The sequence below is a fragment of the Bos javanicus genome, chromosome 3 (genome assembly GCF_032452875.1).
Source record: "Bos javanicus breed banteng chromosome 3, ARS-OSU_banteng_1.0, whole genome shotgun sequence".
NCBI lineage: Eukaryota > Metazoa > Chordata > Mammalia > Artiodactyla > Bovidae > Bos > Bos javanicus.
The window spans coordinates 56813409-56827318 of NC_083870.1; the positions used below are offsets into that span (position 1 = coordinate 56813409).

At 38.9% G+C, this 13910-nt stretch overlaps 1 protein-coding gene across 1 annotated transcript in view; it reads left to right on the forward strand.

Moving 5' to 3' along the window:
- LOC133245193 (uncharacterized) overlaps positions 1–13910 on the forward strand; it is a 40845-nt gene that overhangs the window by 5748 nt on the left and 21187 nt on the right. Inside the window, exon 4 of the mRNA XM_061413164.1 lies at positions 785–1827. Within this exon, the coding sequence (XP_061269148.1) occupies positions 785–1827 (1043 nt within the window). The remainder of the gene's footprint in view (positions 1–784; positions 1828–13910) is intronic.

The following is a 13910-nucleotide window of genomic DNA, read 5'->3' on the forward strand; positions in this document are numbered from 1 at the left end:
CACTGTTTCCCCATCTATTTTCCATGAAGTGATGGGACCGGAAGCCATGATCTTTGTTTTCTGAATGTTGAGCTTTAAGCCAACTTTTTCACTCTCCTCTTTCACTTTCATCAAGAGGCTTTTTAGTTCCTCTTCACTTTCTGCCATAAGCGTGGTGTCATCTGCATATCTGAGGTGATTGATATTTCTCCCAGAAATCTTGATTCCAGCTTGTGCTTCCTCCAGCCCAGCATTTCTCATGATGTACTCGGCATATAAGTTAAATAAGCAGAGTGACAATATACAGGGTATATATTAAATATATTTAATATACAGGCTTATATTAAATATACAGGCTTATATTAAATAATCAGGGTATACAATATACCCCCACGTCCAAGGTAAGAGAAACCCAAGTAAGACAGTAGGTGTTGCAAGAGGGCATCAGAGGGCAAACACACTGAAACCATACTCACAGAAAACTAGTCAATCTAATCACACTAGGACCACAGCCTTGTCTAACTCCATGAAACTAAGCCATGCCTGTGGGGCCACCCAAGACGGGCAGGTCATATTGGAGAGGTCTGACAGAATGTGGTCCACTGGAGAAGGGAATGGCAAACCACTTCAGTATTCTTGCCTTGAGAACCCCATGAACAGTATGAAAAGGCAAAATGATAGGATACTGAAAGAGAAACTCCCCAGGTCAGTAGGTGCCTAATAGGCTACTGGAGATCAGTGGAGAAATAACTCCAGAAAGAATGAAGGGATGGAGCCAAAGCAAAAAGAATACCCAGTTGTGGATGTGACTGGTGATAGAAACCAGGTCCGATGCTGTAAAGAGCAATATTGCATAGGAACCTGGAATGTCAGGTCCATGAATCAAGGCAAATTGGAAGTGGTCAAACAAGAGATGGCAAGAGTGAACGTCGACATTCTAGGAATCAGCGAACTAAAATGGACTGGAATGGGTGAATTTAACTCAGATGACCATTATATCTACTACTGCGGGCAGGAATCCCTCAGAAGAAATGGAGTAGCCATCATGGTCAACAAAAGAGTCCGAAATGCAGTACTTGGATGCAATCTCAAAAACAACAAAATGATCTCTGTTCGTTTCCAAGGCAAACCATTCAATATCACAGTAATCCAAGTCTATGCCCCACCCAGTAACGCTGAAGAAGCTGAAGTTGAACAGTTCTATGAAGACCTACAAGACCTTTTAGAACTAACATCCAAAAAAGATGTCCTTTTCATTATAGGGGACTGGAATGCAAAAGTAGGAAGTCAAGAAACACCTGGAGTAACAGGCAAATTTGGCCTTGGAATACGGAATGAAGCAGGGCAAAGACTAATAGAGTTTTGCCAAGAAAATGCACTGGTAATAGCAAACACCCTCTCCCAACAACACAAGAGAAGATTCTACACATGGACATCACCAGATGGTCAACGCCGAAATCAGATTGATTATATTCTTTGCAGCCAAAGATGGAGAAGATCTATACAGTCAGCAAAAACAAGACCAGGAGCTGACTGTGGCTCAGATCATGAACTCCTTATTGCCAAATTCAGACTGAAATTGAAGAAAGTAGGGAAAACCACTAGACCATTCAGGTATGACCTAAATCAAATCCCTTATGATTATACAGTGGAAGTGAGAAATAGATTTAAGGGCCTAGATCTGATAGATAGAGTGCCTGATGAACTATGGACTGAGGTTTGTGACATTGTACAGGAGACAGGGATCAAGACCATCCCCATGGAAAAGAAATGCAAAAAAGCAAAATGGCTGTCTGGGCAGGCCTTACAAATAGCTGTGAAAAGAAGAGAAGCGAAAAGCAAAGGAGAAAAGGAAAAATATAAGCATCCAAATGCAGAGTTCCAAAGAATAGCCAGAAGAGATAAGAAAGTCTTCCTCAGCGATCAATGAAAAGAAATAGAGGAAAACAACAAAATGGGAAAGACTAGAGATCTCTTCAAGAAAATTAGAGATACCAAGGGAACATTTCATGCAAAGATGGGCTCGATAAAGGACAGAAATGGTATGGACCTAAGAGAAGCAGAAGATATTAAGAAGAGGTGGCAAGAATACACAGAAGAACTGTACAAAAAAGATCCTCACGACCCAGATAATGACAATGGTGTGATCACTCACCTAGAGCCAGACATCCTGGAATGTAAAGTCAAGTGGGCCTTAGAAAGCATCACTATGCACAAAGCTAGTGGAGGTGATGGAATTCCAGTCTTTTAGAATTTGAAATAGCTCAACTGGAATTCTATCGCCTCCACTAGCTTTGTTTGTAGTGATGCTTCCTAAGGCCCACCTGACTTCACATTCCAGAATGTCCAGATCTAGGTGAGTGTGAGTGATCACACCTTCGTGATTATCTGGGTCATGAAAACCTTTTTTGTAGAGTTCTTCTCTGTATTCTTGCCACCTCCTCTTAATATCTTCTGCTTCTGTTAGGTCCATACCATTTCTGTCCTTTATGAGCCCATCTTTGCATGAAATGTTCCCTTGGTATCTCTAATTTTCTTGAAGAGATCTCTAGTCTTTCCCATTCTATTGTTTTCCTCTGTTAATTCCTATTAAATAGCAATGTGATTTGGTTATACATATTTATACATTCTTTCTTTAATATTCTTTTCCATTATGGTTTATCATATTCTTTTTTAATTGGAGGATAATTGCTTTACAATGTTGTGTTAGTTTCTCCTGCACAGCAATGTGAATTAGCTATAAGTATACATACAACTTTGGGAGATAGTGAAGGACAAGGAAACCCAGAGTGCTACAATCCATGGAGGCCCAAAGAGTTGGATGTGATTTAGCAACTGAACAACTCCCTCTTCAGCCTCCTTCCCACCCATCCCCAATCCCTCCCCTCTAGGTCATCGCAGAGAACCAGGCTGAGCTTCCTGTGCTATACGGCAGCTTCCCACTAGCTCTCTGTTTTACACATGGTAGTGTACATACATCATAGCTACTCTTTCAATTTGTCCTTCCTTCTCCTTCACCATTTGTGTTCACAAGTCCATTCTCTACGTCTGCATCTCTATTCCTGCTTCGGGGCAGTTCTGAGTGTAAGTATTAAAGACAAAATGGTGAACAAAACAACAAACTGCATGTTTTTTGAGGGCTTACCATCTACCAAAGAAGTAATTTGATGGGGCATGCAAAGAAAAGCGTCAAATATAGGCATGGTTTTGAATCTATTATGTGTGTAACATCTGCAAAAATGCCAGTTGCAAGCTGATCTTGAATATTTCCAGTGATCTTAAAGGATATCAACTGGATATTTCCGTTGCCTTAATGATCAAAAGTATTTAATGATTCAACAAATGGCCTGCAAATAATGACTCCAATTTTGCATGTAAACCCAATCTGAGTTCCCAGTGAGTTAAATTCAAGCCAATACCTACAGGATTATTGGTTCCTCACCACAGGGTGTTAAGGCTGCTCACACCCACTCTGGAGAGCAATTATGCACATCTCTTCTCAACTCCGTTTGCAGTAAGATCATGTGAGTAGCTTGCATTTAACCATGGTTGGAGTATTTACACCACAGAAACCATGAAAGGCTGCACAACAAGGCCACCTTCTCCTGGGACTATCTTTAAGCCTTGGCCAGCACACCACTCATCAGGGTGAGCCCCAGCCACAGGATGATGCAAAGACATTTAGAAAGAGAATCCAAGATTGAGAAAATATTACAGGGGTAAAAAGGGATATAGAAATATGGAATAAAAAAAGGAAAGAAAGTGGAAGATTCTGACATATTAGGTGAGACCAGTGATCTCAAACTCCCAGATCTCCAGGAGACAGAGGGTGAGGCAAAGGATTTGCATTTTTAACAAGCTCCAGGTAATACTGACTCTGCAGTATATTGCCAGCATGACCATTCCTCCTGCTGCTGGCCACCTGGATGAGGAGAGGGTGGAATTGCTTGACAGGTAGAGCTAATTCCATTGGATTGGCAGCTCTTGGTAAAGAAAATCAATGGCCATGTATAAACAACATTTAAGTTGAAGCCTTGTGAAATGCTCCCTGGGGACCTACAGGCTGCTCACAGCCAGAGGCAGCACTGGCCAACATCGTCCCCAGAATGTGAAAATAATACGTGCCAAACTCCTTCATCTACTCCTGAATGTATTTTTAATACACCTGTGGCTCACTGGTAAAGAATCCACCTGCAATGCAGGAGACACAGGTTAAAGCCCTGGGTCAGGAAGATCCCCAGGAGGAGGAAATGGCAACCCACTCCAGTATTCTTGCCTGGAAAATCCCATAAAGAGAGGAGCCTGGTGGGCTGCAGTCCGCGGGGTTGCAGAGTCAGACACAACTGAGCTCACATGGCACTGCGGTATTCTTGCCTGGGAGAAATCCCATAGCCAGAGGAGCCTGGTGAGCTATAGTCTATGGGGGCACAAGAGAGCTGGACATGACATAGCAACTAAATAACAATGACAAGGTGGTTTGACCAAAGCAATTTGAGTCATCACCTATGGAAAGATGCAATCTGGGAACTACAATGAGTTATTTGTCTGAGAGGCAGGACCCCATGATGACACTGGGGGTTGTCACTCATATTTGGATTACCACAGGCAAACCACGTCCCCAGAAACAGAAAATGACATACCACAAAGAGAGGGAGAAAGCTAAATGGCATGACTGGTAAGGTGAGTGTGTGTGTGCTCTCACAAAATAAGGATGATAGAAGAATTTCATCCTATTCACTTTTCTTCTGTAATGCTAAAGATCTGAAATTTGGTTATAAATCGATTGTTTGTTTGGTTTTTTTCAAATTGCATTCTCAAGACACAAAGATTAAAACTGAATGCAGGTTGAAGTTTGGCTCTTTTATAAACATGCAGCCGATGATAACACTGTCAGAAGTGAAAAATCATAGATGATTAACAAGAAATCGTTCAAAGAAATGATTCTTGCCAAACAAAACATCAATGAGTTTGAAAATAATTTTCATTGACAAAGCATGTGCCTGTTGGGCATTCCAGAGGAATGTGATGGGAATAAACTTGATTGAACCTTTAAAAAGAGTTTCTACTTGTTGGGTCAGATTTTCCGGCTAAATCCCTCACTGTTAAAATGCTGTTTTGCTTTTCCTAACTGCTCTAGGCACACCCTCTTACAAACTATGTGATGTGATTCTGAGGATCACATTGTAAATAAGTTCCTGGATTGCTCAAGAAATAGTTCAAGCTATACTTTAAAAAAAGCCTTTGCTCACCCAGGTCCTCTGGGAAAAGTTTATTCACAAGAAAAAAGAAAGTAACCTCAAAAGCAAACTTTGGAACCTTTACAAACATGGAAGCCATGTGCACACCAGGCTGTCAGCATTTCCTGAAGAAGCTGTGTGTGGGCTTCACTGCTCTTGAATGATAGTCTGGAAATGATGAAGTATTCTTTTATGTATTTTATTAAAGGACTCATAAAAGTTGAGATTTGTGAATGTTATTATTGTACTAGTTGTAAATTAAAACAATAATATGATACTATTTTTTCAACCATAAATTGCCCCCCAAATTTTAACCTTTCATTTTATATTGGAGGATAGCCAATTAACAATGTTGTGATGGTTTCCAGTGTAAGCAAAGCAACTCAGCCATATACATACATGTATCTGTTGTCCCCCACAAATCTTTAAAGTATAAAGCTTTGGTAAGGAAATGAGGAAATGGGTGAATTCTCAAATTCAGTTGGTGGAAGTATAAGGTAATATAAACTTTTTGGAGGACAACTTGGCAGTGTCTATCAAAATTCCAAATATACCTATCCCATGGGGCAGGAAAGCATAGAAATTAAGCACAGGCTCTGAATTCAGAGAGCCTGTATTCCACTCCCTGGCTGTAACGCTTAGTGCTATGAGGCTGCAAGCAAGTTACTTAACCTCTCTGAGCCTAATTTTATCTTCTGCAAAGTGGAGATAGTAATGGTATCTATACTATTATAGGTGGAGAAGGAAATGGCAACTCACTCCAGTGCTCTTGCCTGGACAATTCCATGGATGGAGGAGCCTGGTAAGCTACAGTCCATGGCGTCGCAGAGTTGGACACAACTGAGCGACTTCACTTTCTTTCTTTTTTTCTTTCTTTCTATAGTTTCTTTTGGAGAAGGAAATGGCAACCCACTCCGGTGCTCTTGCCTGGAGAATCCCATGGTCGGAGGGGCCTGGTGGGCTGTGGTCTATGGGGTTGCAAAGAGTCGGACACGACTCAGAAACTAACACACACATACTATTACAAGAATGAAATAGGTTAATATTTTAAAGTGGTTACAATGGTGCCTAGCATGTAGGAAGCTCTATGTAATCTAAAACCTCAATTTTAAAAAAAAGTATTCTATAAACATCTAGCCAAATGGCTAAGTTCAATGAACACTGCCTCTCACAGCATATAAATAGAAGCTAACTCTACATACCTATTACTAAGATAATATGTAAATAAATCATGGCACATCTGTGTGACTCAATATAGTACAGCTCTTTAAAGGATGAGACAGAGCAACGTGTACAATATTTTGCTGTGCACAAAAGCAAATTATAAAACAGTATGTTCAATATAATCCCATTAGTGTAAAAACAGTGTGTGGGGTATGTGTGTGTCTATGTGTGTGTAAAAATACGTGCCATACTAAAAATGTTTACCTCTAAGGAGTGGGATTGAAGCAATAAAGAGGAAACCAATTCTTATTTCTTTATTGTTTGAACTTTTGCAAATAAACTTGAATTACTTTTTATAAAGATTTTAAGTTATTAGTCTGAGCATAGTTTTGATTTAAATTACTGTTCTCTTTTTTTTTTTGAGAATCAGAGTTATAACCATGGAGTGGATGCTACAGTTATCATCGATACAGATGACCAGCCAGGAAATGAGATTGTATGAATAGTCCATTTAATTAAATGTTTTGGCCACTTAGATCTATGTGAGCATAAAACGTAAAAACACAAAATAAGCTTTCATTGTACAGTAAATAGAGAGTAATAAGATTTGGTCCATCTCTGAGAGACTTAAGTCTACTCAGTCTCAAAGAAAAACAGGCCTAAAATATTTCAAATGTAAAGTTATATTAAAAATCTCAGTTTCAAACTGTGAATCCAAACAAACAATTATTTTAACATATTATCTTAAGGAAAGCACAGTTTCATACTTGAAGGAGAACCAAAGGGAAGGTTAACACTCTAAGCAACCAATACTTTCATCTAATACTAACACTTTCATTTGCCAACTTATCTTCAAAGACACTGCCTGACTGAAATACCTCTGCAATAAGAGTTTCTCCATGAGGGTAGATGAAACTGGGGAGTGTTAAAGTTTAAAGAGGCCTTGGAGATTATTTAGGTCAGTGTCTTCAGTTCATAGAAGACACTGAGTTCTGGAAGGGTCATGAGACTTTGTCAGAACAAAACCAGAATACAGTGTCAGGCAGGTGGGGGTTGAGGGCAATTGATCACCAATACGATGTGGCTTCAAACAGATGATTTTCCACTTTTCAGGTCTTTTTAATGTAATGGTTAAAAACATGCATATAGTAAAAATAAATGACAGGATAGAATAGAATGAACACAAAAATACCCAATGAAAAGTTTCTTTCTTATCCCTGAATCGAAGCCCCAGTTCTTCTCCTCAGATATAACCACTATTAGGAACCCCATGTAGAGCCTTCCAGAGATACTCTATAAATTTCTAAGTATGTGTGTGTATGTGTGGCATATTATATAAACTCTCAAGGTTCTTCTTTCTTTCTTTGTTTTCACATAAACATGTCACAGAAAGTATTCCACATCAAAATATATAAATCTTTCCCCTTTCTGTTTAATGGTTGCATAGTATTCTATTGTGTGATATATTATAATTTATTTGACCAATCCTCCTTTGATATTTAGATTGTTTCCAGCCTTTTTATTATAATAAACATGCTGTTACCAATGAATATCCTCATATACATTCCTTTGAGCACTTATTCAAGTAAATACAAAGTATGTATCAAATACTTAGATGTGGAATTATTTAGCCAAAGTTTATACACATATTTAATTTTGAAAAGTATTATTAAACTTACCTTCAAAGAACTATAATCATTTACAATTCTACTAAGAAAGTATGGAAACCTGACATTAACTGTATTTTATAGAGTAGTTATTATTTAAAGTTTTTTGTGTATTTTATTTCCTTGTCTAATAATGGTAAGGGCTTCCCTGGGGGCTCAGATGGTGAAGAATCCGCCTGTGAAGCAGGAAACCTGGGTTTGATCCCTGGGTCAGGAAGATCCTCTGGAGAAGGGAATGGCTACCCACTTCAGTATTCTTGCCTGGAGACTCCTATGGACAGAGGAGCCTGGCAGGCTACAGCCCATAAGGTCACAGAGTCAGATATGACTGAACAACCAACACTTCAATAAACGTAAGTTCCTTGAAGATAGTAAACTATAGCTTGTACAGCTTGATTTCAGTGTCCATGACCATTCACATAATCATTATTCAGTAAACATGGAGTGACCAGAACTGTGCTAAAAAATTAAAGTACAAAAGCAGAATTCTATCCTGCAATAATAGACTAGTTTTTTTTCAGATTAACCCGTCTTCGGAAAAAAGTAAAATAAAGTTGGGGAAAAAAGTTTTTAGAAACCCACACCTTTCAAAAGCAAACAATTAGCCAAAAACGAGAAATTGCCCAATCAAAATCTAGATGAAAATTAAAGTCTTATATTCAAATCTTCCCCCCTCCCACCAAAGGATACATGCCTTTCTGAAAGAAATGGTTAGAATATTGAATTTCCTTTAAAGGTCTTGGAGAGTGGGAACAAGACTTAATGCTCTGGGTCCACCACAGTTTAGGTCTCAGATAAACTATATACCACTCTTACATCTCAAAGTATTCATAAAAGTAGTTTATCAAATATATTGAAGAGTACACAATGAAAAAAAAAATAGGTACACAGGAAATAAGACACCTTGAGTGAGAACCAGTCAAAACAATAAAATAATAGAAACAGACTAACAAAGATGCCATATGTTGGAAATATCTGACACAAACTATAAAACAATTATACCTACCAAGTCAAGGAAAGAAAGAAAAACCAAGCATGAGAATTTCAGGAAGGAACTGGAAAAAAGTGACATAGTTTTGCAAAGGAAAAATATAATAACAAATTAAGAACATATTGAATGAGTTTAATGGAAGATTCAACATTCTGAAGAGAGAATTAATTAGCAAGAAAAGAGGTCAGAACAGAATTTCTACATATAGCAAAAAGAGACAAATAGAAAATATAGAAGAGAGGGTAATAAAGGATATAGTGAAAAGATCTAATATATTTAACTGCAGGTTTAGAAATAAAATTAAAAGAGAGAAATGGAGCAAAAACAATATTTAAAATGCCATGGCTGAAATGGCAGAATTTTCCAGAACAGATTAACAAAACCTAAGAACCCCAAATAGTATAAAGAAAAAATAAATACGTATCAAGATGTATCATTGTGAAGCTACAGAAAACTAAAGAAAAAAATGAAAAAGATTTACATCAGCTAGAGGAAAAAAAGACAGATTTACCTTCCAAGGATCTATAGTTTAAGTAACTCAAGGGCAGAAATGAAAACTAAAGGAAAATGGGAATATGTTTTCAATGTTCTTATAGAAAATAAAAACTATCATAGGATTTTATACTTAGCAAAACATCCTTCAAGCATGTAAGTGAAATATGGAAATTTTCAGATGACCAAAAACTGAGAGAATTCACAGCCAGTAAACTGAGCTGAAGGATCAGAGATGCAGGAAGGATTAAAGAACTAAAAAAGTGGTAAACTTGTGGGTGAATATAAACATTGACTTTAAAGTTATAATATGAATGTCTTACAGAGTTTTAAACTGTTAAAATTCATGACAACTACAAGTTTCAACTATGATTGGGACAAAGGGAGAATTGAGTTAAATTAAGTCCTTGTATTTGTTCCAGAAGAGAGTAAACGTGTTGATTGACTTTAGACTTTGATAAGTAAAGGGTGAATGTTGGAAACTCTAGGGTAACCGCTAAAAGAATAGAAAAAAGTAAATGATTCCCAAACCAACAGAGAAGGGAAAAAAATAGATTGCAAAGAAAAAAATCAATCCAGAAGAAGTTAAGAAAGGTGTGGGGGAAAAAAAAAAGACATGATGGATCAATTGTTGTTATTTAATCACTAAACCATGTCCAACTCTTTTGAGAACCCAAGGACTGTAACCCATGAGGGTCCTGTGTCCGTGGGATTTCCCAGGGAAGATTACTAGAGTGGGTTGCCATTTCCTTCTCCAGGGGATCTTCCTGACCCAGGGATTGAACCCACTGGCAGGCAGATTCTCTACCACTGAGCCACCTGGGAAGCCTAGTGGATCAATTAAAAGCACAAAATAAGATGGTTGATTTTAACCTAAATAATTCAGTGGTTGCATTAGGCATAAGTATCCTAAACGTTCTAGCTAAAGCACAAAGATTGTCATGCTGGAGAATAACAAAATTTAACTGAATTAAATGTCATTTATAGGAGACATATCTAAAGTATAACACAGAAAAATTTAAAGTAAAAGAATTAAAAGAATAAACCATACAAATGCTCACCAAAAGACAGAAGGTATAACTATGCTAATGTTAGACATACAGACTTTAAATAATGACTTACTCACTAGAGTTTTGTATTGGGTGAAAAAATAAGAAAAAGATACTAATACAAATAAGATTCCCCAATACAGTCATCTTAATACAGTGACTAATGCCCTGGAAAAGGCATACATGAATGCTTTGATGGCACAGAAATAGAAAAGACAGTATATAACTGTGTGTCATAGTTAAAAGTGGTTCCTTAGAGGAACTGACATATTACCAGAATTTTGGTGCATTAATTCATCAGATCTCTCTAAGTGAGGGGAAGGCATTCCATGCAAAGGAAACAATACACAAAGTAGGTGTTGATAAATATTGGTTGAAAGTATTGTTTAATTTAAGGATGGTGAGTACTGAAACAGTACCGTGCACTACCCACATAGCAGCTATAGTGGATGCTATGGTGGCCGGCAAAGGTTCTCTTAGCTTCTCCTGAAGGCACTCATTTTTCAAGATGTGAGAAGTGTCACCTGCTGGTGATGCCTCACAGTCAAGTCCTCCTGCAGACACCCACCTTTCCTAGGATCATGACCCATTCCTTGGGGTCATGTTCAGTGGGGGCAGCTTATATGCACTGGCTGGTTGATGCAACAGTTCAAAGGCCCTTTGCCTCAATTTGGGGCAGTTCTGAAAGGACACTCCCCACCCCACCCCCAGCTCCAGAGCTCCCTGTGGAATCTAGTGAGACCTTGGTCACACCTAGATCACACTTCATCCTTTCCTGGCTAACCCTACGTCCCTCAACCTCTCACAGGTGTTGCTGAGAGCACACCCCAGTAAACTTCCAGTGCAGCAGTCTGCGTATTAGAATCTATTTCTCAGGAAACCTGCCATAAAATAGTGGCCAACGTGGGAAAAAGCCCAAGGATTCTACCCTCTGGCCCAGTGTTTCACCTCCATATTTAGCTGATGGTGGGTACCATTTACTGTCAAAATCTCTGGAACTGGAGGCCACACTAAGATTGCTCCTAGTATTTTTCAGTTGCTTTTTTTCTCATTCATTCTCAAGCTAATGCCAGTTCTGCTGAAGACCAGTTCTACTTCTCACTTATTCAGTTCTGCAAGTAGTAAAGAATAGTAAAATGAAAAAGAAAAAAAATCTGCTCATTGAGTATCTACAAATCTGCAAGATCCTTTTTTTCCATGAGATCTGGGCTTGAGGGTGATTTGTGATCAGTCAGTTCCCTCAGAGCTACCGAGTGGCAGAGACAATATCTGAACAAAGAGTCAGATAAAGCTCTTTCTCCACAGTTGCCACCCTAAGAGAGGAACATATTTAAAGTAACCTCGCCTGCCAATGCAGGAGACTGGGGTTCAATCCCTGAGTCAGGAAGATCCCTTGGAGAAGGAAATGGCAACCCACTCCAGTAGTATTGCCTGGGAAATCCCATGGACAGAGGAGTCTGATGGGCTACAGACCATGGGGTCACAAGAGTCAGACATGACTTTATGGCTAAACAACAACAAATGGAACGATAGAGAATGTAAAAGGAGAGAAATTAAGACTGCTCCCTAGCATCAGTCAGGCCTTGTTCAGGCTGGCCTACTTGCTAGGTTAGTAAGTGTTCTTTCAGGCCATCCTGCCCTCAGTCCTAAGTCTTTGCTCTTACTTCTTGGTCAACACAAGTTCCCTGGACCTTATATCACTGACAACCTTTTATCTAATGATCCTGGCCAAGATTTAGTTCTGTGGATTGATTTGATGAGACTTTTTAGAGTTTAGAGAAAAGTTAGTTCTGGATACCAAGATATCACTACAACAGATTTCTTTTGTTTCACAATCTCTCACTTCTCACTAGACGGGAAATAGTGCTGGGGCTCTGCAGCCAGCCCCAGGCTCACTTGTTGTGTGCAGCAAGGTTTGGAGAATGAAAACTAGAAGCATCTCGAAGAACATTCCAGTTGGACTCTGGGGCAGTGCCTGGGCACTCTTCCAGAGTGGCTGGGAATTCTGGAGAGGTGCTTTGACGCAAATGGCTATCCTAGTTCATTCTGTATTTACCCCATGGGGTTATCTGCAGGGTATTTGTTTGTCATACCACTGCAGCCTGTGGTGACCATCATCCTCCTGCTATACACACTAAACATTGACAACGTGCCAGCCTCCAGATGGGGATGAGAATATACGATCCAGGTAAAGGGAAGGTCTTTGCAGTTAGAGAGCCCTAAGTCTAAATCCTGGCTCTAAGACTAGTAGTTGTGGGCAAGCTACTTCAACCTGTAAACTTCAGTAAACTCATCTACACAACAGGGATAACACCCACTTCATTGATGGAAAGCTTAATGAAATAATGAATATAAAGGTATTAGCACAGTTCTTGGATCACAGTAAGGGATTCAATAAATAGTAGTTGTTACTATAAGCAAACAATACTTCCTACTTGCTCACACTGGCAGAGATCATGCTTTAGAGATGCCCTTCATATTGTTCTTTTTCCTTTGAAGTTTGTCCATCTGAGCACAATGCTGGGTTGGCAGTACCTGAATGTGGGATAACCAGCATCACTAATCCTGACATTTTTAATAGCAATCTTGTACTCAAGCACAGGATAGACTACAGAGGCCCTTTCCAGTTGATCATTTGCTATTTGTCCTTAACTGACCAGTCTATATTAATGAAGTTCACATATCCAGACGATGCAGATGTTTTTCAAAGTCTGTTCTCTTGAAAAAAATAAAATGGGTATTGTAAGAAATGCTAACATCATTCTGGTCCTGAGAGATTTTCCTAAATTATCCAGTTACATGCCTGAATTCTCCAAGGAGGTTTGACAGGGAAAGTCATAGCTTTGGTGTGTCATCAAGTATATGAACTTCCCCATGACTTGCTGCTCTGAAAACAGGCATTAGTAGTGACCCCCATGAACAGCCCTCAAAAAATGCTGCAGTGTGAAGCAGAGTGTGGGTACAGAGCATTCACAACTACAGGGTTCGATGAGTTAAATTTACCCCCCTGACTCTCAGGGCACTCTCCATCTCCCAAATATGCCACAGTAATAATGCTAGTGATTGCAAGCAGCACCTCTGTTGTGTCTCATTTATTTTTACCCCAGATTATGGAGTCTTGAAAGAATTTACTGACTGCTTGGGTTTTCTGACTAATTGGGGTAACTCTATGCTATAGCCATTAGGAGATTTAAATATAGCTCTTCTTGAGCAATATTCTTTATTGGATCCCCTGTTATCCTTTAAATATCTTGGTGTGCAAGTGGATAAAATTAGAAAGAATTTGTTTGCTTTAAATTACCAACCTCTGCTTGATAAAACTATTAGCGAT